Source organism: Pteronotus mesoamericanus, unplaced genomic scaffold (assembly GCF_021234165.1).
Source record: "Pteronotus mesoamericanus isolate MK-2021 breed Mesoamerican mustached bat unplaced genomic scaffold, CSHL_Meso_final contig_52, whole genome shotgun sequence".
NCBI classification, from domain to species: Eukaryota; Metazoa; Chordata; class Mammalia; order Chiroptera; family Mormoopidae; genus Pteronotus; species Pteronotus mesoamericanus.
Window position 1 is genome coordinate 8,206,383 of NW_026555189.1, and position 25,975 is coordinate 8,232,357.

The following is a 25,975-nucleotide window of genomic DNA, read 5'->3' on the forward strand; positions in this document are numbered from 1 at the left end:
ATGTATACTTTAAAAAGCCTACTAATTTTCTATTCTTCTAGAAAAGTGACGGTCATTAGGCATATTTGGAAAATTTTCAATGCGGGGTGGCTGTGACACCGATGCATTAAAAAATTATATGTACATTCTTTGGGCGCCGGTTGGGGCCTTTTTCCGCCACGCGCCAATCGTTAGGTCCCTATTTTGCGATCTGATGGCTGTTGCCGGCGGTTTGGTGTTGGCGGTGGCTTAGCCTGTGGAGGAACTCTTCATCCTTTGGATATCTACAGCATCCTGCCGGCTGCAGGGTAAAGAAGCGGTCTTCCGACTTACTCTGGCCCACAGAGGCCTACAACGGCCATCTGCGAGTGCACTGAGGTTTTGCTGGGGCGTCTTTGAGGCAGCCGAGGCCTGAGGTTCGGCCAGGAGACGGAGAGGTCGACGAGAACGCTTAGGGCGTGTAAACGGCTACGGGGGATTTATTCCCTGTTTCTGTCTACAAGGTGGGAAGGAGACGTGGCTTAAAATAAGCCTTTAGGGGTTGCCTAGTTTTTATTTAGGTCGTGGGGCCTCTTTGGACTTGGGAGAAGTCTCTTGGAGAGAGTAAACAACACAGGGACGCGAAGGTGGAAAAACCCAGTGTGTTAGAAGCGTAAATAACGGAAACAGTCTTTGAAGCTAAGACCCTGTTTTGAATTTGCGTTTTGGTATTTGGTCAACTTATTTTCCTCCTCTGATCCTCAGTTTTGTCATTAGCAAAATGGTCAATAATTGTTCCTTGAAGATTTTGCAGAGTATACAATAATCTTCATTTGGCACAAGAGAAGGAATGGAGTGAACAATCGCAGGCTATTTTTCTAGTAATCACAGACAGGAAAGAGAAGTGAGAGAAGTCAAAATTTACCAGGTTTTGGCCGTTGATGGTTCCTGGTGCATAGTTCTTATAGTTTTAGGCTTATCTTTTCCTGAAATGCATAATTCCTCCATTCCCCAAGCTAAAAGAATAGTTGGGGAATTTGGATTCACCTGGGCTTGGGGAAAATGAATTCCAAGGTTGGGAATGGATGACATCAGTCACAAAGGAACTTAAAAGTAGGCCGAGTTCTTCAGCTGTAAAGAATGAAGAGTAGCCTGGAGGGAGCTTTTCAAGGGTTCAGAAGTGGCCAGTGTTTTCCTCTGCCTTAAAACAAAACAAAACAGTTCTTTACCTTTAATATATTGGGTTGGCCAAAGAGTCCGGTAACGTTTTTTCTGTAAGATAGCTCTAGTGGTGCTTAGTTGCCTTTAACTTCATTTGAAACAATTTTGTTAGGTTTTGTTATGACATTTTGTCATATTAGTGTGCATTAAACGGCAAAATTGGTGAGTATTTGTGCAGCCATTTTAATATTAACAATTTTCAGCATGTTATGCTTTATTATTTCAAGAAAGGTAAAAATGCAACTGAAATGCAAAAAGATGTTTTGTGCAGTGTGGAGAGCTTGCTGTGACTGATCAAATGTGTCAAAAATGGTTTGCGAAGTTTCTTGTGCTATTGATATTTTGGCCAGATAATTCTTTGCCGTGGGGCTGGGCTGTCTTCTGCTTGGAAGATGGTTAGCAGCACCCCTGGTCTCTACCCACTAGAAGCCAGTAGCTGTGGATAGCCGACATACTTCAAACATCCAAATCAATAAAGTTATTGGTGAAAACAAAAAATGTGCCTTTTATTTTATGGGAAAAAAACAATGTGAACTTTTTGGCCAGCCCAATAGTTAATCTTAAAGCATGGATTAGGTTAACAACGTGATCGGGGTTTCATTTTAAATTGTGTTGTTGGTACCTGCAACTTTGAAATTACGTTTGAAATTTTAAACCAGAGCAAGATGCCAGAGTACAGATATTTAAGTGTGTTTAAGAATTATGTTTGCTGCTTTTCAATTGAGAGCAGTTAACATATTCTGTTTTTTGCCCCCCAACTTTAAGCTGAGCACAGCTTTCCCTGGAACTTGCCCAGTGTCGAAGCACTTTTCTGTGTGTATGAGACCATGTCTCTGGTTGTGTGTTTTCTCTTTCTCTCTCTCTTTTCTTATTTTTTAATTTTTATTGTTTGATTTGAGAGAGAGAGAGAGGATGGGAGAGAAAGAATGAGAAACATCACTTTGTTGTTCCACTTACTTATACGTTCATTGGTTGATTCTTGTATGTGCTCTGACCGGGGATCAAACCTGCAACGTTGGCATAATGGGGATGACACTTTAACCAATTGAGCTACCTGGCCAGGGCCTGTTTTCTTTTTTTCTTGTAGGTCATTTCCCTCTCTCCCTTGTTTCATCTCAGACCTCCTCTCCTTCTCGTTGTCCTAGAAGAGCATTAAAGACGTTCCTTACCTTCAAGTAGGAAAGTTCATATCCATTCCCAACCTGGAGGATTGATCTTTCAGTCATCCTGCCCAGAAATAATTATTATGTATTAAACATTTCTTCACTCGAAACCAGATTTGTATGTTAATCACACAGTGCTTGCTTGGATTTTTCAAGTTCCTTTGCTTTGTCTCTTAAATAATTGAGGTAAAATAACTGAGTTTATTTTCCAGCAATAACTGTATATAGGTGTAGTTTGTGGTAATTCTTTTATGGTATAGGTTAAGTTTGTGTTTGTGACTAATCCTTTGCGGGGGGGCCTTCTGAACGGGCAAGAATTCAGTTTTTTTCTAGTTTTTAATGGTAAGTAGGTATAAATTTTAAATTCTAAGCACTCAGATATAGAGCTACAGAAGAAATGCAAATGAGAACTGCACTCAGTTACCAATTTTTATCTGTTAGATGAGCAGAGGTCTGGTTGTGGTGAAATAGGGACTCTTACACTGTTGGGGATGTAAATTGAGTTTCTTTGAAAGGTAAGTTGGCGCTATTTATCGGAATTTCAGTTGTATGAATCCCTCAATCCAGCAGTTACACTTATGAATTGTGGAGATAGAGCCATGTGTGTATAAATGATGTATATATGAGTGATTTTCTTTGCAGCAGTGTTCATAATAATTAGAGATTGGGAACAACATAAATGTTCATCAGAGTATTGACAAAATGAATTCTAATATATCCATTCAGTGGAATGCTCTGCAGCTGTAAAATAAAAATGAGAGCTCTTCATTGCTATCTCCAAGCTAGATAAAATAAATAAATTGCAGTGTAACGTGGTGTACAATACATAGTACCCAGCCTTTACATTAAAAAAAGATAAAATGCAGTATTAATGTACATTTTTGCCTATCCATACAGAAAATATCTTGAAGGACAGGATAATAGAGCTTTTTGCTGTGCTTTTGAATTCCGAACCTTGTGAACACATAGCCTATTCAGATACAAGTACAGACAGACCTACTTAGCTTATATGACAAAACAAATGCACAGTATTGCATTAATGGTCCATATCCTGGCTCCCAGAATTGTTACCACCTATTATGTGACTTCAGACATGTGATTTAATTTCTTAGCCTTAATTTCTTCATCTATAAAACAAGTTTTAATATTAACTACTTTATAGGTTTCTTGTGAGATTAGAGCCAAAGTATATATAGTCTTGGCATTTAGAAGGCACTCTAATTATAAATGTTATATTTCATAAGTCTTACTCTACTGTATCTGCTGCCTTAAGCTAGAAATTCCTGTACAGAAATGTCCATTGAAACAGCAATTTCCAAGCTGATATTTTTCTGCTTTTTCGTATTCCTAGCTTGCTTTGACTTGGTATAAGCAGCACTTGGATTGTGGAGTGGTAGGTGGCTCAGTTTTGCCACAATGTTCCTGTACAACCTGACCCTGCAGCGAGCCACGGGTATCAGCTTTGCCATTCATGGCAACTTCTCTGGTAAGTTGTCCAGTTACTATCTTTCCAAATACAACTTTAAAAAAAAAGATTTTATATATTTATTTTTAGAGAGGGGGAAGGGAGGGAAAAAGAGGGAGAAAAACAGCGACATGAGAAACATCGATTGGTTGCTCTTGTACACACCCTGACTGGAGACTGAACCCTTAACCCAGGCATGTTTCCTACTTGGGAATTGAACCAGTGACCCATCACTTTGCTGGATGATGCCCAACCAACTGAGCTACACCAGCCAGGGCTGAATATAACATTTTAAATATTTATAGTTTTATGATTCATATTTTTCAAATTCAAAAATCTGAAAATTTCAGAGAAAATTTTAATCATTAGAGAACACTAATTTTTATAATGCTTTATAAACCTTCCAAAGCACTTTAGAGTCTTATCTAATATTCAAATGACCTTTGGCAAGTAAGGTGGCCTGGTAAGTGGTGGCATTCAGCAAATGAGACTAGATTGGGATGGGTAAGAGTGGGATATAAGGTAGGATAGGAAGTCATTAAGATAGTGAAGACCTGACAGTTGGGTAGAAAGAAAGTGAAGTATATGAGTTTATAGCCTAGATGGCAGAGAAAATCATAGTAATATTGATAGGTTAGTTGAGACCAAAGTGGGAGTTAGGGCAAGGAGGAACTTAATTATTTTAAACATTTATTTTAAAATTGATGACAGCTTATCCAGGTAGAGTTATATACATGGGGACAAGTTGATTATTGTGCATTTGGAGGTATCAATTACAGTTAAGAAAACAAGTGCTTTATTTAGGTGTCAGTTTAGAAATAAACTGTATATTAGATGATAGCTTTAAAAGTTCTTTGAGACACTACATTAAACTGCATAAAATGTTAATACGATTTCTAACAACAATAGCCTTAAAAGCAGATTAGAGAGAACCCTTGGAGATTTTTGATCTTACGCTGCTAAGCACACATTAACACCATTTATGGGCAGTGCTCAGTTATGTAGATTGATGGCAAATATTAGCAAAATAAGAAGAAAAGTTTCTAAGAAAGTAATTTGAATAACCAATTTTTGAGAAACTTTTATTTGATACCATTTTTGCAGGACGACTCCCAACCAACTGAGCCATGCTGGTCTATTTGATATCATTTTTGTTAGATCACTTTAGTTCAGTACCTTTTCAAATAGAATAAATTAACTTAAAATACTGAGCCCCCCCACTTCATTTAATTACATCTGTCTTTTAGTCGCATGATTCATCCAGGTTATTTTTTGGATTAGTTCTGATTTCTCATGATCTTTATTTTTTGGTAATCTAGGAACCAAACAACAGGAAATTGTTGTTTCTCGTGGGAAGATCTTGGAGCTCCTTCGCCCGGATCCCAATACTGGCAAAGTACACACCCTACTAACTGTGGAAGTATTTGGTGTTATTCGGTCTCTCATGGCCTTTAGGCTGACAGGTGGCACCAAAGACTACATTGTGGTTGGCAGTGATTCAGGGCGAATTGTTATCCTGGAATACCAGCCATCTAAGAATATGTTTGAGAAAATTCACCAAGAAACCTTTGGCAAGAGTGGATGCCGCCGTATTGTTCCTGGCCAGTTCTTAGCTGTGGATCCTAAAGGGCGAGCTGTTATGATTAGTGAGTGACTTGCTCTGTTGAGTGCTTCTCTGACTATTTTAGATGCTCAATTTAGGATAATAATGCTATGATCTGGGAAGTGTGCTAATAAATCATAACTATGTAAAGTTTGGGACATAAATGGATTCACTCCGTGGTTTAAAGTTGCTTTTCCTTTTAAAACAATGGAGAAAGTCTTACCACACTTTATTTACTTCCTTTATAGTTGGAAGTAGATGTTTTTCTATTTCTTCATCTGTAAGCAAAAAGACTACAATGAAATGATTTTACGTCATTAGACAATGAATATGGTTGCTTTCATCAGCCTGAAGTGATGATGCACATTCATGTCTCTTCTCTGACAAATCTCTTGAAGAAAATTCTGTGTTATCTGATCAGGCATCTAGAAGGCAGCCCTCTCTGACCAGTCACGAAATCACTAGACCTAATTGAAAGAAGAAAGATGGCAGTTTTCTGAATTGTGTAGTTTCCCAATATTAAATCTAGGGCACACTAAAAAATTTTGAAGAGTGATTGGGATAGTAGGATCTTTCTTAGAAAGTAGGTGGGTGAAATGATGCTGTTGTCCATTTTAACAACAGAAAGCAAATCCTAAGTTAGTATACTTGTAGAGTTTGGACTGGCTGTTAAGGATTTTTAAAAATGTGATAAGCATTTAGCTGTTCTTTAAACCTCTCAATTCATGATCTCTGTGTTTTGTCTCCAACAACAGGTGCCATTGAGAAACAGAAATTGGTGTATATCTTGAACAGAGATGCTGCAGCCCGGCTTACCATCTCATCTCCCCTAGAGGCCCACAAAGCGAACACTTTAGTATATCATGTGGTTGGCGTAGATGTGGGATTTGAAAATCCAATGTTTGCTTGTCTGGAAATGGATTATGAGGTAATGGGGATTATGTGTGTGTCTGTTTCTTTCCCTGCTTTTTATTTTTCCAGTCCGCCTCAGAGCTTTCCTGTTTCATTGTTTCATTGTTTGAATCTCACAAATGTGCTGCTAACAAATTTTTTCCATATTCCAAGTGCCTTACTCAAATTTGGAATGTTTCGGAACTTACCTGACTATATAACAGCACTTTTATCTGATTCGGACAATTCCCAGTGGAAGCTTATTTACTTATTTATTTAGGGTATTTATTGAGAAAAGCTGTCTGAAAAAGGATGTAAAACTGTATTTGGGATATTTTTCCCCACAGGGAGATAGTGAAAGGTAAAGCATACCATTTTTTTCCTTGAGTAGAAGAAAAAGATAAGAGAGCCTTGATTGCAGAATTAGGAGACCTGGGTTCTTATTCCAACTTTACTGTTATCTAGTAGTGTGAACTCTGGCAAACTATTTGGCATCTGTGGATCTCTGCTCCTTCATTTGTAAAGTGGCAGGATCCAGATGTCCTTTCCCGCTCTGAGAGTTTGATTTTTATGGTACTGATTAGTCTTTGTGCCATTGTACTCCTCTGTAGGAAGCAGACAATGACCCAACAGGGGAAGCGGCAGCTAATACCCAGCAGACGCTTACTTTCTATGAATTAGACCTTGGTTTAAATCATGTGGTCCGAAAATACAGTGAGCCTTTGGAGGAACATGGCAATTTCCTTATTACAGGTACTTTTTTCTCAGAGTTACTCTGTACCATTTTGTCTTGTCCATTGTATGCCCAAACTTGGGAGTGTTTACTTAATAGGGTCTGGAAGCTAATTTATTTATAGTAAACCTGAGCACCTTTTCTGTGTTTTGGCAAGGTTAGACGTTCATGTGACGGTTAACTCACCCTCTAATGAAGGCGGAGAACAAAGAATGAGGAGAACATTAGCTTGGAATATTGATTGCTCTTGTTCAGTGTGGTATTTTGACTGTAGCCTTTCATTTTCATTAAGAAAATCAAAACGTAGGTGTTTGAAAAGACAAATGAAATAGACAAACTCAGCAAGATAAACTATGTCTATGAATTTAAAAACTTAGATGAATTAGAAATGCTTTTGAAAACATATTTGACCCAAGAAAAAATTAAGAATCTAAATAGACCAGATTCCACTAAAGAAATTGGAACAGTAATCAAAAATCTCTTTCCCCGAAAAGACTTAAGGTCCAGAGTTTTCAGGGACCTTAAATTTCTCCAGAGACTAGAAAAAGATTAAAACTAATGTACCACTTTATGAGCCTACTGAAACTTCAGTGTCAAAACTGAGAAGGGAAAGTAATAAAAGTTTACAGGTTTACAAAAGTATACATGTGATTATAGATACAGAAATTTGTAAGTTTAACAAATCAAATTAAATGGTGTTTTAATTAAAAAAAATCTTTTTTAAACAATATTTATTTTTAGAGAGGAGGAAGGGAGAAAAAGAGGGAGGGAGAAATGGATGTGAAAGGAAAACATCAGTTGCTTCTCGTATGTGTACCTTCTGGGGACCAAACCTGCAACCCAAGCATGTGTCCTGACTAGGGATCAAACCAGCAATCTTTCACTTTGCCGGGTGCTACTGAACCAACTGAGCCAAACTGGTCAGGGCAGAACAGTATTTTAAATGCATCATAGCTAAGTAAGATTTTTGAGGGGCTAAAAAATGTTCACCATTAGAAAATCAGTATCAGTTGAATTCATTTTAAATTAAAACACTAAAGGAGGACAACTATATTTGTGGTCATTAAATTTTGGCAGACTGGAAGAAGACAGTAATTCAGTCCTTTCTGTTCTGAGCCATTTGTACTTGGGTTGATGTCTAACATGAAATATGTCTGTTGATAGAGGGTTTTGGAGAAGGATAATATGACACCATTTGTCTCTGAGCATTAAATATTAGGAAGAGACTATATTATGCAGAAGAAACTTGGACATACTACCACACCTTTCATTTATGAGGAAGGTTTTATTCTTTCAACAAATATTTCTTGAGTCTCTAAATCAGGTGCAATGTCAGTTTACTGGATCCTGGGACTGCAGTTATGAAAAATTAGAGGCAGTTTCTCCCTTTATGCAGGATTGAAACTAGTGGTGAATATGTATAACAAAAAAAAATTGTCAAGTTTGCCAAGTGCCGTGACAGTGCAGAGACGGGGTCTCTAAGCCAGGGAAAAGAAGGGAATTTGTTGGAGAAACTTTGGAGAAGTGTTCTGTAAGCTGAGACCTGAGGACTCTTTAGTAATTAGTGAGGTACAGTGGGTGGAGGAGGATTTTCTCAGTGGACAAAGGGAATAGCATAAGAAAGACCCGAATGTAAGAAAACATAATTCATGGAAAGAACTGAAAGCTCACTGCAGTTGGATCATTGTGCTTAAGTCTGGGGTAGAGGTAGTGGTGGAGTTGTCGCTACAGAAGGATCCTAAGCAGGGGAATAATAGCCTGAAGGTTATAGGCATACTTCAGAGATAGTACTGGTTCAGTCCCAGACCACTGCAATAAAGTAAATATGCAATACAGTGAGTCATATAAATGTATTTTTCATTGCATACAAAAGTCTTGTTTATGCTATGCTTTAGTCTATTAAACATGCAATGGCATGTCTAAACAGTGTACATAACTTAATTAAAAATACTATATTGCTCAAAAAAAACTTGCTACAAAATGACCATGATCTGAGCCTTTTGCAAGTTAATTTTTTTATGGTGGAGGGTCTTGCTTTATGTTGATAAAAACACAGTATCTGCAAAGCACAATAAAAGGAAGTATGCCTGTACTTACTTAAATTTTGGCTAATGGGAATGAGGTATATTAAGGTTGCTCAGGGACCTGTTTTCACTAAATTGAGAAGAGTAGCATGAGTGCTGCTAAGGAAGTAGAATAAATAGCGCTTTGCAAGGGGAGAGAGTTGGTTTGGTCTTTTTGTTGGTGGTATTTTCTAAGGTGTGGAATCCAAGAGGTAGGTGGTTTTGGGAAGGAACTTGAGTTTGTGAACACATTGTATTTTGAAGGTGCTGGTAGAATATCCATGTGGTTGGATTATAGGTCTGACTCTGAGAACTGAGTTCTGGACTTGGAACTAAAAATTTAGATTTATTATCAGATATCTGGACAGGCTGACTCATCCAAACTGGACTCCTTTTGTTGTCTACTATAACTTTCAGAGAAAAGCAACACTTGGAATGTTTCTTAGCTTTAAGCATACTATACCTTTATCAGGTTGTGCTAAAGGAAAGAAAGAATTGAAAGCAAAATTGTAATTCATGGTTATGTCCAATTAATGCTAAGTTTTATTTTCATTGACAGTTCCGGGTGGGTCAGATGGTCCAAGTGGAGTGCTGATCTGCTCTGAAAACTATATCACCTACAAGAACTTTGGTGACCAACCAGATATCCGCTGTCCAATTCCCAGGAGACGAGTAAGGTCTTTTTGCCATGAGAGATAATTGTGTTTGTGAAATGAACTTAATTTTTATAATTACAGTGTAGTCTTAGTTTATCTGTTACCAAATTTTATTTACTTTATAAATGTTATCTTTAATAAAGCTGGTATAATGTTAGTAAAAGCAAAGTAGATTCTTGGAGAAAGAGAATTAAAAACTAACACAATTTCCTTTTCAGACGAACCTATGGACACAATCAGTTTGAAATTCATGGAAGTTTCTAGTTTGAAGAATCCAGGCATGTTTGTTGGGGATAAATTGTCTTTCAGTCAGGGATGTCCAACCTTTTGGCGTCCCTGTGCCACACATTAAATACATTGTGACGTGTAATCACAAAAAAATCAATGTTTTAAGTAAACTTACAGTTTTGTGTTGGGCCACATTCATAGACATAATGCGGCCCATGGGCCACGGGTTGGATGTGCCTGTTTCATTCTGTTTCTTTTTCCCCCATTCCAACATACAGAAAATATTGAAAGACTAGGACAGTGGATTTTGGTATGCCTTTCATTTCAGTTTACCAGTTACTAAAATTTTACTCCATTTTCCTTTTCTTATGATGTCTGTGTGTACGTGTGCACGTATAAACTTTTTGAGGCTAAACCATTTGAAAATAAGTTGTAGGCATCATGACACTTCGAGAATCTAAAATCTAGGCCCTAAGAATGAGAGCTTTTTGTACATAACCCAACTACTAATGTCATGCCCATAAAACTTACCAATACATGTAATACAATTATTTTCCATATATTTCAGTTTCTCATTGTTCGCAAAAGTTCATTTATAATCTACTTTTTAGTCTCCTTTAGTTTAGAATATTTTCCTCTCACTTTTGTTTCTTTTGGTCTTATGATACTGACATTTTTTAAGAGGCTGGGTTAATTTTCTTATAGTCTATCCTATAATCTTTTCCTCATGATAATATCCAGGTTAATTTTTTTTTTAAGATTTTATTTATTTATTTTTAGAGAGAGGGGAAGGGAAGAAGACAGACAGGGAGAGAAACATTAATGTGTGGTTGCCTCTCACATGCCCCCCACTGGGGATTTGGCCTGCAACCCAGGAATGTGCCCTTACTGGCAATCAAACCAGTGACCCTTTGGTTTACAGGCTGGCACTCAAACTACTGAGCCATACCAACCAGGGCTCAGGTTAATATTTTGATAGAACTGTTACGTAGGTAGTGATACATATTTCCCACTAGATCATTCAGGGGTGCACAGTGTTGATGTGTCTCATTGGTGATGCTAAATCAGTCATTTTGTTACATTGCGTTGTGTCTCCTCTCCTCATTGTAAAGGTACCTTTTTCTTGGTGTGGAATCTAGTGGTGAACTTTGAAACTGTGTAAATGACCTTTTTCTCAACATCTTTTTACCCAGTGATTTCCCCCTTGATTAGCTACTACTTTGATGATTGAAATGGTGTTTTATTGCTTTTAATTTTAACAGTTTACTATGAAAATTATTAAGTATATACAAAAGTAGAATCTAATTAACTTCTGTGTACCCAGCTTCAGTAGTTACCAACACATAGCTAGCTAATCTTGTGTTATCTTGGTTTCCGTCATCTCTTCTCTCAGCCTCAGATTAGATCTCTTTTTAATATTAATTTGTAGATCCTGGAGTTACACTTTTTTTTTTAAGATTTTATTTTTTGACGGGAAGGGAGGGAGAAAAACGGAGAGAAACATCAGTGTATGGGATGCCTCTTGCACGCCCCCTACTGGGGACCTGGCCTGTACCCCAGGCATTTGCCCTTCCTGACTAGGAATTGAGCTGGTGACCTTCTGGTTCACAGGCTGGCTGGCACTCAGTCCACTGAGCCACACCAGCCAGGGCTGGAGTTAAACTTTTTAGGAGTCACTTTCTCTAGCACATGGTATCTGAGTAAGATTCCATCAGTTTTAGAAAACTGAGGGGAAATCCAGCAAATTAAATTCTTGGTAATGGGTAGAAAGTAATTTAGTTTGGTTGATCATTTATTGAACATCTAACTGCCAGGCATCGTACTTGGTTTTGGGGCTGCAAAGAAGTACAAAACATGTTTTGCCCCTGAAGAGCTTATTCCAAGAGAGAATACAAAATGTTTGAAACAAAAAAAATCCAAATATCGTAGCCAAGGAGATAACTCTTAGGAATCAAGGAAGTTGATGCAGAACAGGGCTGATGATGCATGGTTTGGATGGTAGTGTTGGGGGTCTGAAAGAGTTTTATCCACAGCCTGAAATAATTATGTTTTAAGTTTAATTATGTTTGTGTTTCTTTTCTGACATTTTTTTCTGGAGGTAGTTTTTGCCTTACTGACCTGATTAGGCTATAGAGTGGAATTGTGGCTGGTTTTTCTTGGTACCCAGACTTTGTTATATTTATAGTAGACAGGAATTTTTAGGTTTTTATTTCCATAGTTAGCAGGCTGCTCTAGGTCAAAGCTTGTATAGAGAGGCTCCAGGTGCCTGAAGCCTTGGTTAGCTTGTATAATCGCTGTTGGTTAGGTGCTGAATTCCAGTGTAAGTACTCATTTCTAAGATGTTGGTTGTATATTTGTTTTTGCTAGAATGACCTGGATGACCCTGAAAGAGGAATGATTTTTGTCTGTTCTGCCACCCATAAGACCAAATCGATGTTCTTCTTTTTGGCCCAAACTGAGCAGGGTGATATCTTCAAGATCACTTTGGAGACAGATGAAGATATGGTAAGCAGATCATAGTTAGAGGGGGGGTAAAGACTAAATGCAGTATTTTATTTGCTACTCTGCTTACGCTGTTTTAAAATACTTCCATGGCCTAGCTTTGCTTCACGCCTACATACTAGAATCTTTTTTCTTTTCATTTTAGGTAACTGAGATTCGGCTCAAGTATTTTGATACTGTGCCAGTTGCTGCTGCCATGTGTGTGCTTAAAACAGGCTTCCTTTTTGTAGCATCAGAATTTGGAAACCAGTGAGTAATCTTGTTATTACCTAAGTTCACCCTGCTTACTGTAATATTTGCAAGAGGGAGATGTGGCTGCAAGGCCAGCGAGGTTTTTCCAAGAATATTTTAGCTCTGGCTGGGTGGTTCAGTTGGTTGAAGGGTTGTCCCACACATATACTAAAAAGCTTGCGAGTTTGAGTCCTGGTCAGGTCACACACCTAGGTTGTGGGTTCGTTTGATTCCTGCTTGGAGTGCACACAGGAGGCAACTGATTGATGTTTCCTCCCCCCCCAATCCTTTTCTCTCTCTCAAATCAATAAACATATCCTTGGGTGAGGATTTAAAACAATGTTTTAGTTTCTTCAAAACAAAAGTTTTGCCTTTCCATTTTACAGTCTTTCTCTTATTTTCCTCTACTCAGGTGCTTTGATCTATATCTGTGGGGGGCTGCATAGCTTTGGAAGTGATCTCCTGAGCTTTTTGCTGGATATTTTATTGCATAGTTATTGAACTACTTGGTATTAAACAGATGTTCCAAAAGGACATTGCTTGTGCAAATCTAAAGAGGAAAAAAAAGAAAGCCAATGTGAGGATGTATTACTGAGGTTCCTGCTATAGGTAGTGGGAACTCACTTCCAGGAGGATCTGTTGAACATGAAGCAATCAGAGTGCCTCTCAGAATTGCCTTTCTGAAGGTTGACAACACTAGCTCCTGTATTTTGTGTTGAAAATTACCCCTGGGGGCATGAGCTGTGTCAGGCAACCTCCCACAGGGTAGAAGTTAGGGAAGAGAGTAGAAAGACAGACTACTGTGTACAGATGGGATGCTGTCAAGTGAGATGGGTTTGATTTTGTAAGAAGTTATTCATTGTGCTGTAGCTGAAATTTGGAAGACCTAAGAGTGGCGATTTGGGGCATTAGAAACATGCTGTGCTGTTAGCTGTTTAATCTGTATAGTCACCTCTTTATCAAACACACACTAATTTAGCATTTGCTAAAGTTCCAAGCATTGTTTTAAGCTCTTTACAAATACTAATGCATAGCATTCCCAGTGAGATAGTACCATTATACATATATCCTATTTACAGTTTAGAGAACTGGGTTACAGAGATTTTAAGAAACTTGATCACACAGCTAAGTCTAACTCAAACCCAGGCAACCTGGCTCCAAAGTCCGTGCTCTTAAGCACAACGCTCAGTTCTCAGAAATTGTTTTGCTGAGATTCAGACAAAGCAGCCTTTCCTGTGATCTTGGAGTTAGTCCATATTAGTTACTAAACACTGAAAGTATCTTTGACAGGTGGTCTTTATCATCTGCATAGAGGCATCTTGCCTGAATAAGGAGTTCATGGCAAATTTTATGTGTCCTGTCTTCTCAATGTTTTTTGTAAATTGTTCTAGGATAATAACCCTATTTGCCTATTCATAGTTGAGTATGGACTGTGATGTGTTTACCAAAGTGTTAAATGCTGAGGTTTATTGAGTATCTTGTGTATGAGACACTGATTTATTCAATTTGCTTCTAAGAAGCTGTATTGAATATCGTTCAGAGTGCTCTGTAACTGAAGGGCCAGTATATTACTTAATAAATATGACTAGTAGTTTGGTGTTTTATATTCTTTTATGTGTCAGTTTTATTTTATTGATTATGCTATTAGAGTTGTCCTGATTTTCCCCCTTTCCCCCCTCCACTGAGCACCCCCCATTCCCTCAGGCAATCCCCTGCTTTTGTTCATGTCTGTGGGTCATGCATGTAAATTTTTTAGCTACTCCCATTTCCTATACTGTACTTTACATCCCCCTCGCTATTCTATAACTACCTATTTGTATTTTTTAATCCCCTCATCTCTTCACCTATTTTCCACCCACCCCCTCCCATCTCTTTATCTTTAACCCATGGCATTTTAATTATGATGTGTCTTGGAATGGGCCTCTTTGCATCTATCTTGTTTGGGACTCTGGGTGCTTCCTGGACTTGCATGTCAATTTCCTTCACCAAATTAGGGAAGTCTCCTTTCATTGTTTCAAATAGATTTCCAAATTCTTGCTCTCTCTTTTCCTTCTGGCACCTGTGTGAAACAAATGTTGGAATGCTTCAAGTTGTCCCACAGGTTGCTTACACTATCCTTGTTTTTTGGGGATTCTTTTTTCTCGTTCTGATTGACTTTTTTGCTTCCTTATGTTCCGAATCATTGGTCTGATTCTCAGTTTCAGCCACTCTTCTGTTGTTTCCCTGTAAATTTTTCTTTGCTTCAGTTAGTATATCCTTCTTTTCTGACTGTGTCGTTTTTACGCTGTTGAGGTCCTAAGTTCCTTGAACATCCTTACAACCAGTGTTTGAACTCTGCATCAGATAGATTGCTTATCTCCCATTTGTTTAGCTCTTTCTCTGGAGTTTTGATCTGTTTTTTTTCATTTGGGCCATGTTTCTTTTCCCCCCCCCCCCCTTTTATGGTCTCCTCATTTTGGCAGCCTCCCTGTGTTTGTTTCTATTCATTAGGTAGAGCTGCTGTGACTCTTGTGTCTTGGTAGTGTGGCCTAATGTAGTAGGTGTCCTATAGGGTCCAGTGGCACAGCCACCCCTATCGCCCAAGCTGGATACACAAGGTGTGCCCTTTGTGTAAGCTGGGTACACCTGTCTCTTGCAATTGAGCTTTGGTTGCTGTTGTCAGGTCAATGAGAGGGATTTACCCAGGCCAGTCAGCTGCAAGGATTTACTGTGACCACTTAACCACCAACCTCTGCCCTCTGTGGAGGATCAGCCGTGCAGGGGCAGGGTGGTGGTGCTCTGATGTGTTCTGTAGCTGTCCACGGGGTGTGCTGGCCCTGGGGTGTCCCTGGTGGTGCAGGCCAAGATCCGCCCCCACCTGTGTTTTTCCAGGCAAAGCCAAGCTGTGAATCTAGGCTGCTAGTTTTAGGCATGGGGCTCCCTGAGGCTAGCTGCTGCTTGTTTGAGAGGATTTAGGAAGTTGTGAAGCATGAACCAAGACCAGCCATTTCTGTGGTAAAGCAGCTTCAGTGGGTTTTGTGGAGCGAGGTCCCAGAAAAGGGACAATGGTTTCTGCTTGCCTTGATGCTAGACACCTCAGCCGCCCCCTGCACACTGAGCCAGAGCCCAGAGGGAGTGAATCTGAGTAGGTGAATTCATGTGTGGGTTCTTTAGAACTGCTTGGGGCTCCAGCAGTTTCCTCCACCTACTCAATCACCACTGCTTTTTGCAGCCAGAAATTGTGGGGACTTATCTTCTGGCACTGGAACCCTGGGCTGGGGGTTCCAGTGTGGAGCTGAAACTCCTCACTCCTGAGATACCCCTCTGGAATATTTTATGCACCACATGTGGCTGTGGGACCAGCCTGTTCTGCACTTGTGCCCCTCCTCCCAGTTTGGATGGATGTGGTTTCTTTAATTCTGTAGTTGTCAGACTTCCATTAAACTTGATTTTTGATGATTCTGATTGGTGGTGGTTCTGTCGTTTAGTTGTAATTTTGTTATGGTTGTGTGAAGAGGCGAACCATGTCTGTCTATGCTGCCATCTTACTGGAAGTCTTCTGGTGTTTTATTTTAATTGAGTTGCTTCCCTAAAGCTCATTGCACACTCAGTTTATGATGGCATATTGTTACAGGTTATTCTCAAATTGCTTTCCCCTTTTTGTGGTTTGCCTTTGAGTCAGTTCACTAATAAGCATTATTAGAATACCAGACAGATTTTGTTGCTTATTATCTTTGGATACATTTATGTTTTGTTTGGGAATAATACGGTAATATCTGCATACTTCTGTAAGGTCACCGCCAGTTCTTGTTTTTTGATAGATTTGGCCTGGTTTTTTATTAAGATAGTAAATGGTTGTAGATTTTCTTTGGATTTCCTTTATCCATATTTCATCTTATTTGACAAACATGCTACTTATGAGGTGCCATGCACTGTTGTAAGTACTCAGAATTCTGTAGGCAGGTACTATTTTGTTTTTATAAATGAGGCAAGTAAGATATGGAGAGATGAAGTAATGAGCCTAAGGTTGGGATTTGAACCCAAACACTCTAGTGGAAGCCCAGTGTTTATAAAGCACCGTGATGCTGAGGTTCTTTCATTGTGCCAGATTGAATTCAGTATTAACTTTTTCATCCCTTTTCTGTTTTTAAAAAAGAGAGAGAAAACACTCAGGTAAGCAGAGATTTCAAACTGCAGACGCTGACTCAAAAATGCATGTTATAATTTGGATTAGATATTTATAAAGTACTTTTATGAGCATCAATGTTGATGTCAAACATTATCTTCAGACAGAAAATATTTTTAACTAAAGTCTTATTTGTTTCTCTCCAGTTACTTATATCAAATTGCACATCTTGGAGATGATGATGAAGAACCTGAGTTTTCATCTGCCATGCCTCTGGAAGAAGGAGACACGTTCTTCTTTCAGCCAAGACCGCTCAAAAACCTAGTACTGGTTGATGAGTTGGACAGCCTTTCCCCCATTTTGTTTTGCCAGGTGTGGATCTGTCCAGTCTCCTCCACAGTGAACAGTGCCAGCCATTTGTTTTTGACTCTGAACAGATTTAAAGTTTTGACTCCAGTTAAATTAAGGTCTAGTTCAAGCATCAGGTTTGTCAGCATGTCTTTGGAATCACTGGAGTTGTAAAGATGAAGCAGCTTAAGGTAGAAGTTGAGGAATTAAAAACCATTATATGAATTCTTGGGCTTTTTTTGGTTTGTTTACTGAATTATAAAACTCATGTTCAGTGTAAAAATTCAAACCATACAAAAGGTTAAAAGTAAAAGTCTTACCTCTAATTTTTTCAACCCCTACTCCACCAAGGCTGCTGCTATTGACAACTTGTGATTGCTTCTAGGCATTGTCTCTGCATCTATAAGCTTACACACATACATAAAACAAACAAATGTGTGTTACATTTTTCTTTTTAATGTGAACAGGCTCATGTACTTCATAGAATTCTGAAATTGACCTTTCTAATAGTCTATGAAAACCTATATTTATCTCATTTTTATCATTTCCTCCTCAAAATTTTCCAGAGATGCTCAGATCAGTCAGTAACAGTCACTATTTAATTGCATCCTTAAGGAGGAACCTGAGGTGGCCCTGGAGATGGGGATTGTGTCCCCTAGTACTGATGTTCAGTTGAGCAGGAATTTTACCACGCCTCTGTGTCCTGAATTGCTAGGGTTTGAATGATTATTAGGGATCCTCTACCCTGTCTATTTGATCACACTGGTAGTGGGAGAGTAGTTTGCTCATTGGGTGCTGGGGGAACAAGTCAGCATTCAGGTACTCTTCCCGGTAAAATTGATCATTCTGAAATTAACTCCTTTTGTTGTTTATTTCTGAGAAACGATCAGTCCTCAGGGCAATAGAAAATAAATATTTTCTCATTTCCCCCCCCACCTTTTATTGGAATTTGAGGAAATGATGGTGTAGTTTGTAAATCAGAATAAAATTAACAGGAAATTCAGGTATCTATAGTAGGGCTACAAGCATTTTTTTGTACTGTGGATCTCTTTACTTGCCTGATGAGGCATCTGGATCCCCTCTCTGATTATCTTTTTAAGTGCTTATAGTAGTAGACATGACAGCCAAGATAGCAAAATATTTTATAAGTTCTGAAAAAGCAATGTATGTGCTTCTTTATTAAGGCTTTAAATGATAAGATGGTGCCTTTAAAAAGGTAAGCAAGTTTTTTTAAGAGATTTTTGTGGGCTGTGTTCAACTCACAGGCTCATCCTTGTTAAAGAAAGGTAAAGTGCTTTGTAGACAGTCAAAAGAGTTTTCATTTAACTGTCCAGTTTGAGAAAACTACAATACAAATGACTGACCTCCCTTCACATATTGACCAACAAATAATTCTTCTGGAAACCAGCAGCTAGATGTCTAGGATGCCAGTGAGAGAATATGGCTTCCCCAGTGGATGGCGACCAGGTGCAGAGTTACCCATTAGTTGATTGGCCGCATCATAGCATCTGTAGATAGGGCATCTATGCACATGTACAGTGTAACAGTAGACTTAATAAATACAATTTTAAAGTGATGAGAGAAATAATTGGAGGTATTTATAAAGTATTATGTTACATAAATAAGATTTTTACTGGTGAGAAAGTCACAGATACTGAGATTATAGTTTGTATTTTATTTGGAAGGAAGTGCTAAATTTCAGTTGGAGGTTATATAACACTTCTGTCACTAACTAAAATTATTTGCTAACTTAACTTACAGCCTTTTGTTGGTTGATAAAACCTGTCTTCCAGCTGGTTTGCTTTTGGGAACATTTAGACTTTTTCCTTCATACCCCCAAGGCCAGTAGCCAATATATAAGCTTTATAAACTAAAAAATGGTTTGCTCCCTGAGAATAATTAGGGATCAGTGTGAAAACTTAGCACAAGTAAATTTTCTCTTTTTTTTCTGCAGATAGCTGATCTTGCAAATGAAGACACTCCACAACTGTATGTGGCCTGTGGTAGGGGACCGCGATCATCTCTGAGAGTCTTAAGGCATGGACTTGAGGTAAGATCGAAATTTCTAGATAATCTGCAGGGTTTGGAGGGAAGCATTAATAAAACAGCCTGTGGCTTTGCTTTGATGAAATCTAAGATAAATTGAATGTTTCTATGAAAGAAAAATGTTTTCCTCCTCCCCTATTTCCATAAAGTTTAGAGTTTAAATGTCCTATTCCTTAACATGTTAGCACAAGCATATTTTTTTAAAACTGGCAAATGGGGTCCTGGTTAGTGTGGCTCAGTAAAGGTTGCAGGTTCAATTCCTGGTCAGGGCACTTGCCTGGGTTGGGGGCCAGGTTTCCAGTTGTGAGAGGCAACTGATCTATGTTTCTCTTGCACATGTTTCTTTCTCCTTCCTTTCCCCACACTCTTAAAAAAATAAATAAAATCTTTTAGAAAAAACCAAAAAGTGGCAAATGGGGATGAAAGGGGAAAAACATCTCTATCACTTCCAGGCTCACTAACCTTAACATGGAAATTAAGGTTTCAGACACTTAGCATTTTTAACTACTCTATATTAATTCTGTGTATGTATTTTTATATCATTTTTCTTAAAGGAAAGAGAGGATTTTTTTTTTTTTAAGATTTTATTTATTTTTAGACAGGGAGAGAAAACATTAATGTGTGGTTGCCTCTCGTGCACCCCCCTACTGGGGACCTGGCCTGTAACCCAGGCATGTGCCCTGACTGGGAATCGAACTGGTGACCCTTTGGTTCACTGGCCAGCATTCAATCCACTGAGGCACACCAGACAGACTTATATCTTAATAGTTTATTTCTTACTACTATGTGCTCTTAAGTCATGTCATACTTTATTTTCCTTCCTTTTCCCACCAAAGTGGATGGATCAGAATTTATTTAATGAACGCTTTATTGTTGGACATTAAAAATTATCTTCTCAAATGACATCATATCCCCTTGATGCTAGTGTTGACCTTTTAGAAGATGCTTTATTTTGTGAAGATTTAATTGTTTTATTTTTCAAAATGTAAACCTTGGAAGCCACGTAGCAAAGCATGCGTATGTATGTGGATGTGTGTGTGTTTTTAAAGTTTTTTTCTTGTTTCATAAATTTAAAAACTGAGACATTGAAACAGCAACATTAGGAACATCCACTGAGTGTAGAGCAAGGTTATGGCATAATAGAGAAAAGGTTTTTAGAATATACATCACTTTAAGGGTCTGGAGGAAGCCGTGTCCACAAGCCAAAGGGAACACTTAATGTCACTACATAGGGAAGATCCTGCACTGCGGGACTCAGAGGGTCTCCAGAGAGTCAGGCCCCACCCAGGAAATCCTCTTGCTATGGGCTGTTCAGGGCTCCCCCTGGGGGTATGTCCATGAACTGCTCCAGCAGAAAGCAAAGAAAAGAAATTTTTCTATGCAATTTGCTTTCAGAGCTTGGGGTTGGCAAACTATTGGCTTCATTGCCTGCTTTTGTTGATTTTTATTGGAACACAGCCAAGAGGACCTTGGTTTTGAATTCTGGCTCTACCATTTAATAGCTTAAACTTTTAGTTAATAGCTTAACTTTTGTTTCCTTTTGTGTAGAAATGGGCTTAATGGGACCTGCCTTAAATAATTGAAGTGTTAATTATCTAAGATAATACATATAAAGCACTTAGCTCAAGGTCTGGCATGTAATTGTTCAGTAGATGTTAGCTATTAATATTGCTGTTCAGGGAATTAGACTTTTTTTTTTTTTTTTTTTTTTTTTGCATGTGTTGTCAAATTTTTGACTGTCAAAACATTCATTAATCCACCAAATTTTTAATGATCCACACCCAGTTTAGACCAATATTTCTTGATTAGTTACTATTCATTGGTTGGATTCCACCGAGCATCTAACGAAAGCTAGATTCCTCCAAAAGTGCATACATGCATTTACAGAAAATTTTGTGTATGGTGCAAGAATTATTTTTTAGTCCCCTGCTCCTACCACTTTTTTCCAAATCTACTTTTTTTCTCATGCTGTATACCTGAAACTAATACAAAATAACATTGAATGTAAACTATAATTGAAAGATAAAATTTAAAAAACCCTTGTTATAATGTTGAACATTCTTTTGTTTCTTATGTGTATTTGAACCTTGTTGTCTAGCTAGATTAGGTCTCAGTTAAATAGGATCAGTGTCTGATACTACATTTGATAAAGAATGTTGCGTATCTGATGTTTACATTTTACCAATGATGAAACCTTTCAGGATTCTCCTGTACCATGATCAGGTATTCCTGCTATTATTGCATTAGTGAACTACGAGAAGGGTAAGGTCTTCCATGAATATGCTTGAGTTCTTTCTACAAAATGTAGTTATGCAGTATATTAAGCAGTCTAATTTATTGCCTCTAGGTCATTTAAAAAGATTAACACATTTTTTATTTCAGAATAGTTCTGGATTTACAGAAAAATTGCAAGCATAGTATAGAGAGTTCGTGTGTAACCCATACTCAGTTTTCCTTTCTAGGTCATTTTGAGTTCATCTTAGATATTTAGGACATTCATAGGATTCTTAACTCTGACCTTAAGGAATATAAAAATCTAGTGGGAAGGATAACATTTCTTCACATCACTTTTTAGAAAAGTGCCCTAAGAGGTTGTCATTGTGATTTCTGTGAGAGCTTATGGTAGACAGGAGAGATGACTCCCAGCCAAGAGGATAGGAAAGGTTTTTTTCCTGAAGGATGTAGCATTTGAAATGGTCCATAAAGAGAAATAAGATTTGGCTTTTGGGAGCTAGGGAAAGAAATGGAATGCTAACTTAGGTGGTCTGATTCATTTCCATATGCTCTCTTTGAGGGGATGCAGGCAGGCCATACCCAAAGGAAGCATATAGTTTTGGCTGCAACAACTACCTTCCCAGGTGTTTCATCATTTCTTGATAAAGTCTGTCATGCATATTGCCGATACTTCCAGCCTTCTTGGTTCTTAGGTTCTTTTTTGACTAGATGGTTACGTTCTTTTAATCCAGCATACAGTGGGAGCACTGCCTTTGGGACCTTATTATCAGGGAGCTGAGTTCCATGCTCACTGGATTCTGTGCTTTATCTCCTCTGCTGTCAGGTGTCAGAAATGGCTGTCTCTGAACTACCCGGTAACCCCAATGCTGTCTGGACAGTGCGCCGGCACATTGAAGGTAAGGAACCTTTCCCAGCAGTCAAAAGGAGGGTCTGGGTGCCATTAACAATATAAGGCCTAAGAGGCTACATTCATAATATCTCTGTATCACTTCATCTAGCATCATATACTAAAACTTTTTCTGGCCGGATACAATGTTTTGAGGTGGTCCCAATCTGGATGCCTTCACCTACTACTTTCTGTACAAATGGGTAATATTTAGTACATACACACTTCGGTATCATTGAGCTTTCATGTGTGATGATTTTTTACCATATTCACCTGTAAGACACTTGTTCCATCTGTGTAAGGTATGGTGTGAGGGAAAGTTTTTGCTTCATTTTTCTTCATGCTCTCCTATTGTGCTGAAACTACAGTGAACTTGATGGTTATTTTACGTGTTAGCAGGTTTGGTAAAGCTTGTTAATTGGTCCTACTTGATGGGTATAGTTGTGCTTAAGGAAAGTGGAGATTGATTGAATGGTATCAGAATTTTAGAGTGAATAGGAAAAGGGATGGGGGAAAGAAGGGAGTCTGAGCTCCTACATAAATATGATCATGCCTTCCTAAAATTATGAACGCTGTGTGAAAATGCATAGTAGTGCAACAGCAAAAAAGTCTTGTGACAGTTGAATTTCAGTCCCTTAGAAATAAACCTCAATTCCCATTTTCCCTTTGATTTACTTTGGGCTGTAGGTCATTTCTATTCCAAGACCTCATTTTCCTCTTGTTCCCTTAGGAATGTAGAACTGGTGAGTAAGATCACCCTGGCCAGCATACAAAGCTTTTCCAAGAAAACAGCTGGATTTATTCTTGATATTTAGATGTTGTCGTCGTGTGGAACAAATTTAAGGGAGCTGGGAAATGTGTAGGAGGGAAACCTTTCTATTAGCAGAAAATACATTTTGGTGGATTTTGTTTTCAAGTAGGCACTGAAATCAAGTTTGAGTTAAGGAAAAGAAGAAATGGTGAATAGGAAACTAGTACGTTAATTTTAGCTGAGAATATAATAAGACAATTGATTTTGAAAGATTTCCCTACTGTATCTAATGTCATAAAGAAACCGATGAGCATTGATGTTTGCCTTCAATTGGTGGGTCTTTAACTTAATGGCTCTTGAACACATTGCCTAGAGTGTTTGAATTAGATCCTTTGATATAAAAACTAGTGTGCTGTCCCCTACCCTTGTTTGTTTGCTTTGCTTAAACTTTTAAAATAGATTTAGATTTACAGAAAAGTTACCATCATTTTTATTAACGTAGGAAATCACAGGTCGACTGTCCCGTGATGGTTCACCAAGGTTATAGAAATTGAAAACTCTGTTTCCTGAATTCCAATCCAGTGCTAACTTGACTGACCCCACAGTGGGAGTCTGGTTCTTGCTGGTTTGTTAGGATAAGTCCTATATTCTCATGCTGCAGTCTTTTGAATGCCCACTGTGTACTCAAGAGTAATTTAAACAGACCCCTCCTTTCAGAGCACTTGCCGTCTAAAGACAGGTATACCAAATCATTGCATATTTTGATGTGATAAAAGGTACGAGCATGTTGCCAGGGAGGGACGGAATGGGCATGTGTTCGAAAATCAGGGAAGGCTTTTTGGACAGTGTTTGGTAAGTTAGCGATAAAGCAGTATGGTGCATGGTGGAACTTACAGCTGAAAATTTTTCTCCTCTAAACATCAAAATCTAGGAAAAGACAACATACTGATAAATTTTACTCTCTAGAAACCATAATGTGGGCTATTACCCATAGAAACAGATCAGTTTATCTCTGTTCATTCTCTTTCCAGATACCCCAAGTTACTCTTGAGTGAACAACCCACATGTCCACACATGCTATAGTCTTCCAGGCAATTACTAACCTTGGCTGGTACTTGGTGATGCACACTACCAATACCAAGCCTTTTTTTCTCTTCCACAGGTGCCTGGTGAAGGTGCTGATCACCACAGGTGTGTACCTACTGCTAGGGTCTACCATGGGGTCTTAGAGTTTACCCAGGGAGCGGGATATACACAAAATATTGAGGCTGCCCTGATGGCATCTTTCAAAGGGTAACTTTGCAGTTGGGTATCTTCGTGCATTATAATAATGCACACCTATGTGCCTGTATATTGAATGGTCTGAGGCAGGAATCAACTTGTCTTATTTTCTCTCACAGAATGTGGAAAATATGACTAATTTGTCTTTAAGCTGAAAAGAGCCTGTAGCTAGAAAACCTTAGCTTCATACTCCCCCCTGTAGTTTGTTTTTTGTTTTTTAAGATTTTATTTATTCATTTTTAGAGAGAGGGGGAAGGGAGGGAGAAAGAGAGGGAAAGAAACATCAGTGTGTCTTTGCCTCTCGCACTCCCCCTTCTGGGGACCTGGCCTGTAACCCAGGCATGTGCCCGGACTGGGGATAGAACCAGCGACACTTTGGTTTGCAGGCCATCACTCAGTCTACTGGCCAGGGCACTCTGCCTTAGAGTTTTGTACGTTCCAGGTATACTAACTTAAAGATGAGGCTCTAGAGAAAGCCCCCCACCCTTTTTTCTGAGTATAATATGAAGCAAGGCAAGTACCGAGTAGTCTGGATATAAAATGAGAATGACTGTAGCCTTTCGAGTGGGCTGCTTATTGAACCTCAGATACTAAAGCAAGGGGAAGGAGGAAGCATCCTCTCTGTTGGGGTGCTTCAGCAGTGCTCAGACAGGTAGAAGTCCTATTTAACTGAGGCAAAGGTGCACTCTAATACCCTAATAAAGTCTTCACTGAGGTATGAACTGATATTTCATATAAAGCTTGCAGCCACTGGATAAAGGCAATGTGTATATTTATAGTTTACAGTCATTTACTTGACTAGAGCTTGATTTTGTTCTGAACTCAACTTTTAACCTATACCCACCTTAAGACATAAGAGCTACTTAATCTGCTGCAGGTCCTCCTTGCTGTAAAATGGAAAAGGTAGAGGTTCCAGTGAGCTTAGTATTCACAGGGTAATGGATATTTTGAGAAAGTCTGTGATGTTAAGCAGCTTTCAGGTATTAGTCCTTGCTCTACCACTTGTTGAGTTGCCCTCTATAAGTACACTGAGCAACTCTTTATATCTGAGCAATGGGGTCTTGGGTCAAAGGGAAGATAAGGACCCAGGTAGTCAGCTCCAACCATTCTCTTGCATGTAAGTTAAAAGCTGTATGGTCTTATCTCTGGAAGCCCCCTTTTCCTCATGACCAAAGGAAAAAACTGAAAATCCTGGCGAGTTACAGCCCTTTTTGGTTGGGCTTTAATTTGCTTTGGCACAACTTTTAAGTTATTAGGTTCCAGTAATGAGAAGATGGGAAAGTATATAATATTCACATAATGTTAAAATTAAGCAATTCCTGTTATTTTACACACCAGAAATTTCCAGTTCAAAAATTGAGAGCTGGTGTACAGCTTGCAGGTTTGTTGTCATGTGGAGACAGACTACAGTTCTGTATACTATAAAGATAGCTGTTTCAGGGTCAACTGTGTTATTATTCAGATTGTGAATATGAACAGTGCTATCTTACTACTCCCATTTTATAAGGTATCCCCAGAACATTTGATACATGTTAACAGTTTCAACAAAATAATCTAAAATGAAGTATCTGCTTGTCCACTGTTACTTCTTATGATTTGGAAATTGAAT

General features: G+C 38.6%; 1 protein-coding gene and 2 non-coding genes across 4 annotated transcripts in view; all 3 read left to right on the top strand.

Annotated features, from left to right (window-relative positions):
• The first annotated feature begins 182 nt into the window (after positions 1-182).
• The window catches only part of SF3B3 (splicing factor 3b subunit 3), a 44,111-nt gene continuing 18,318 nt past the window's right edge, over positions 183-25,975 (top strand). The window contains exons 1-11 of one of the 2 annotated variants that reach the window (XM_054579205.1): positions 183-482; positions 3,694-3,828; positions 5,127-5,453; positions 6,166-6,338; positions 6,913-7,054; positions 9,657-9,769; positions 12,349-12,486; positions 12,629-12,732; positions 17,026-17,191; positions 19,122-19,217; positions 22,272-22,344. In XM_054579205.1, coding sequence (XP_054435180.1) covers positions 3,759-3,828; positions 5,127-5,453; positions 6,166-6,338; positions 6,913-7,054; positions 9,657-9,769; positions 12,349-12,486; positions 12,629-12,732; positions 17,026-17,191; positions 19,122-19,217; positions 22,272-22,344 — 1,402 coding nt within the window. In that variant the 5' untranslated portion in view covers positions 183-482; positions 3,694-3,758. The remainder of the gene's footprint in view (positions 483-3,693; positions 3,829-5,126; positions 5,454-6,165; positions 6,339-6,912; positions 7,055-9,656; positions 9,770-12,348; positions 12,487-12,628; positions 12,733-17,025; positions 17,192-19,121; positions 19,218-22,271; positions 22,345-25,975) is intronic. The other variant, XM_054579206.1, reaches the window with a different exon arrangement.
• On the top strand, positions 5,755-5,835 carry LOC129075330 (small nucleolar RNA SNORD111). Its single transcript, XR_008529634.1, has one exon. It is a non-coding gene; the product is annotated as a small nucleolar RNA SNORD111 (small nucleolar RNA).
• Positions 12,012-12,111, top strand: LOC129075331 (small nucleolar RNA SNORD111). The gene has a single exon (XR_008529635.1). It is a non-coding gene; the product is annotated as a small nucleolar RNA SNORD111 (small nucleolar RNA).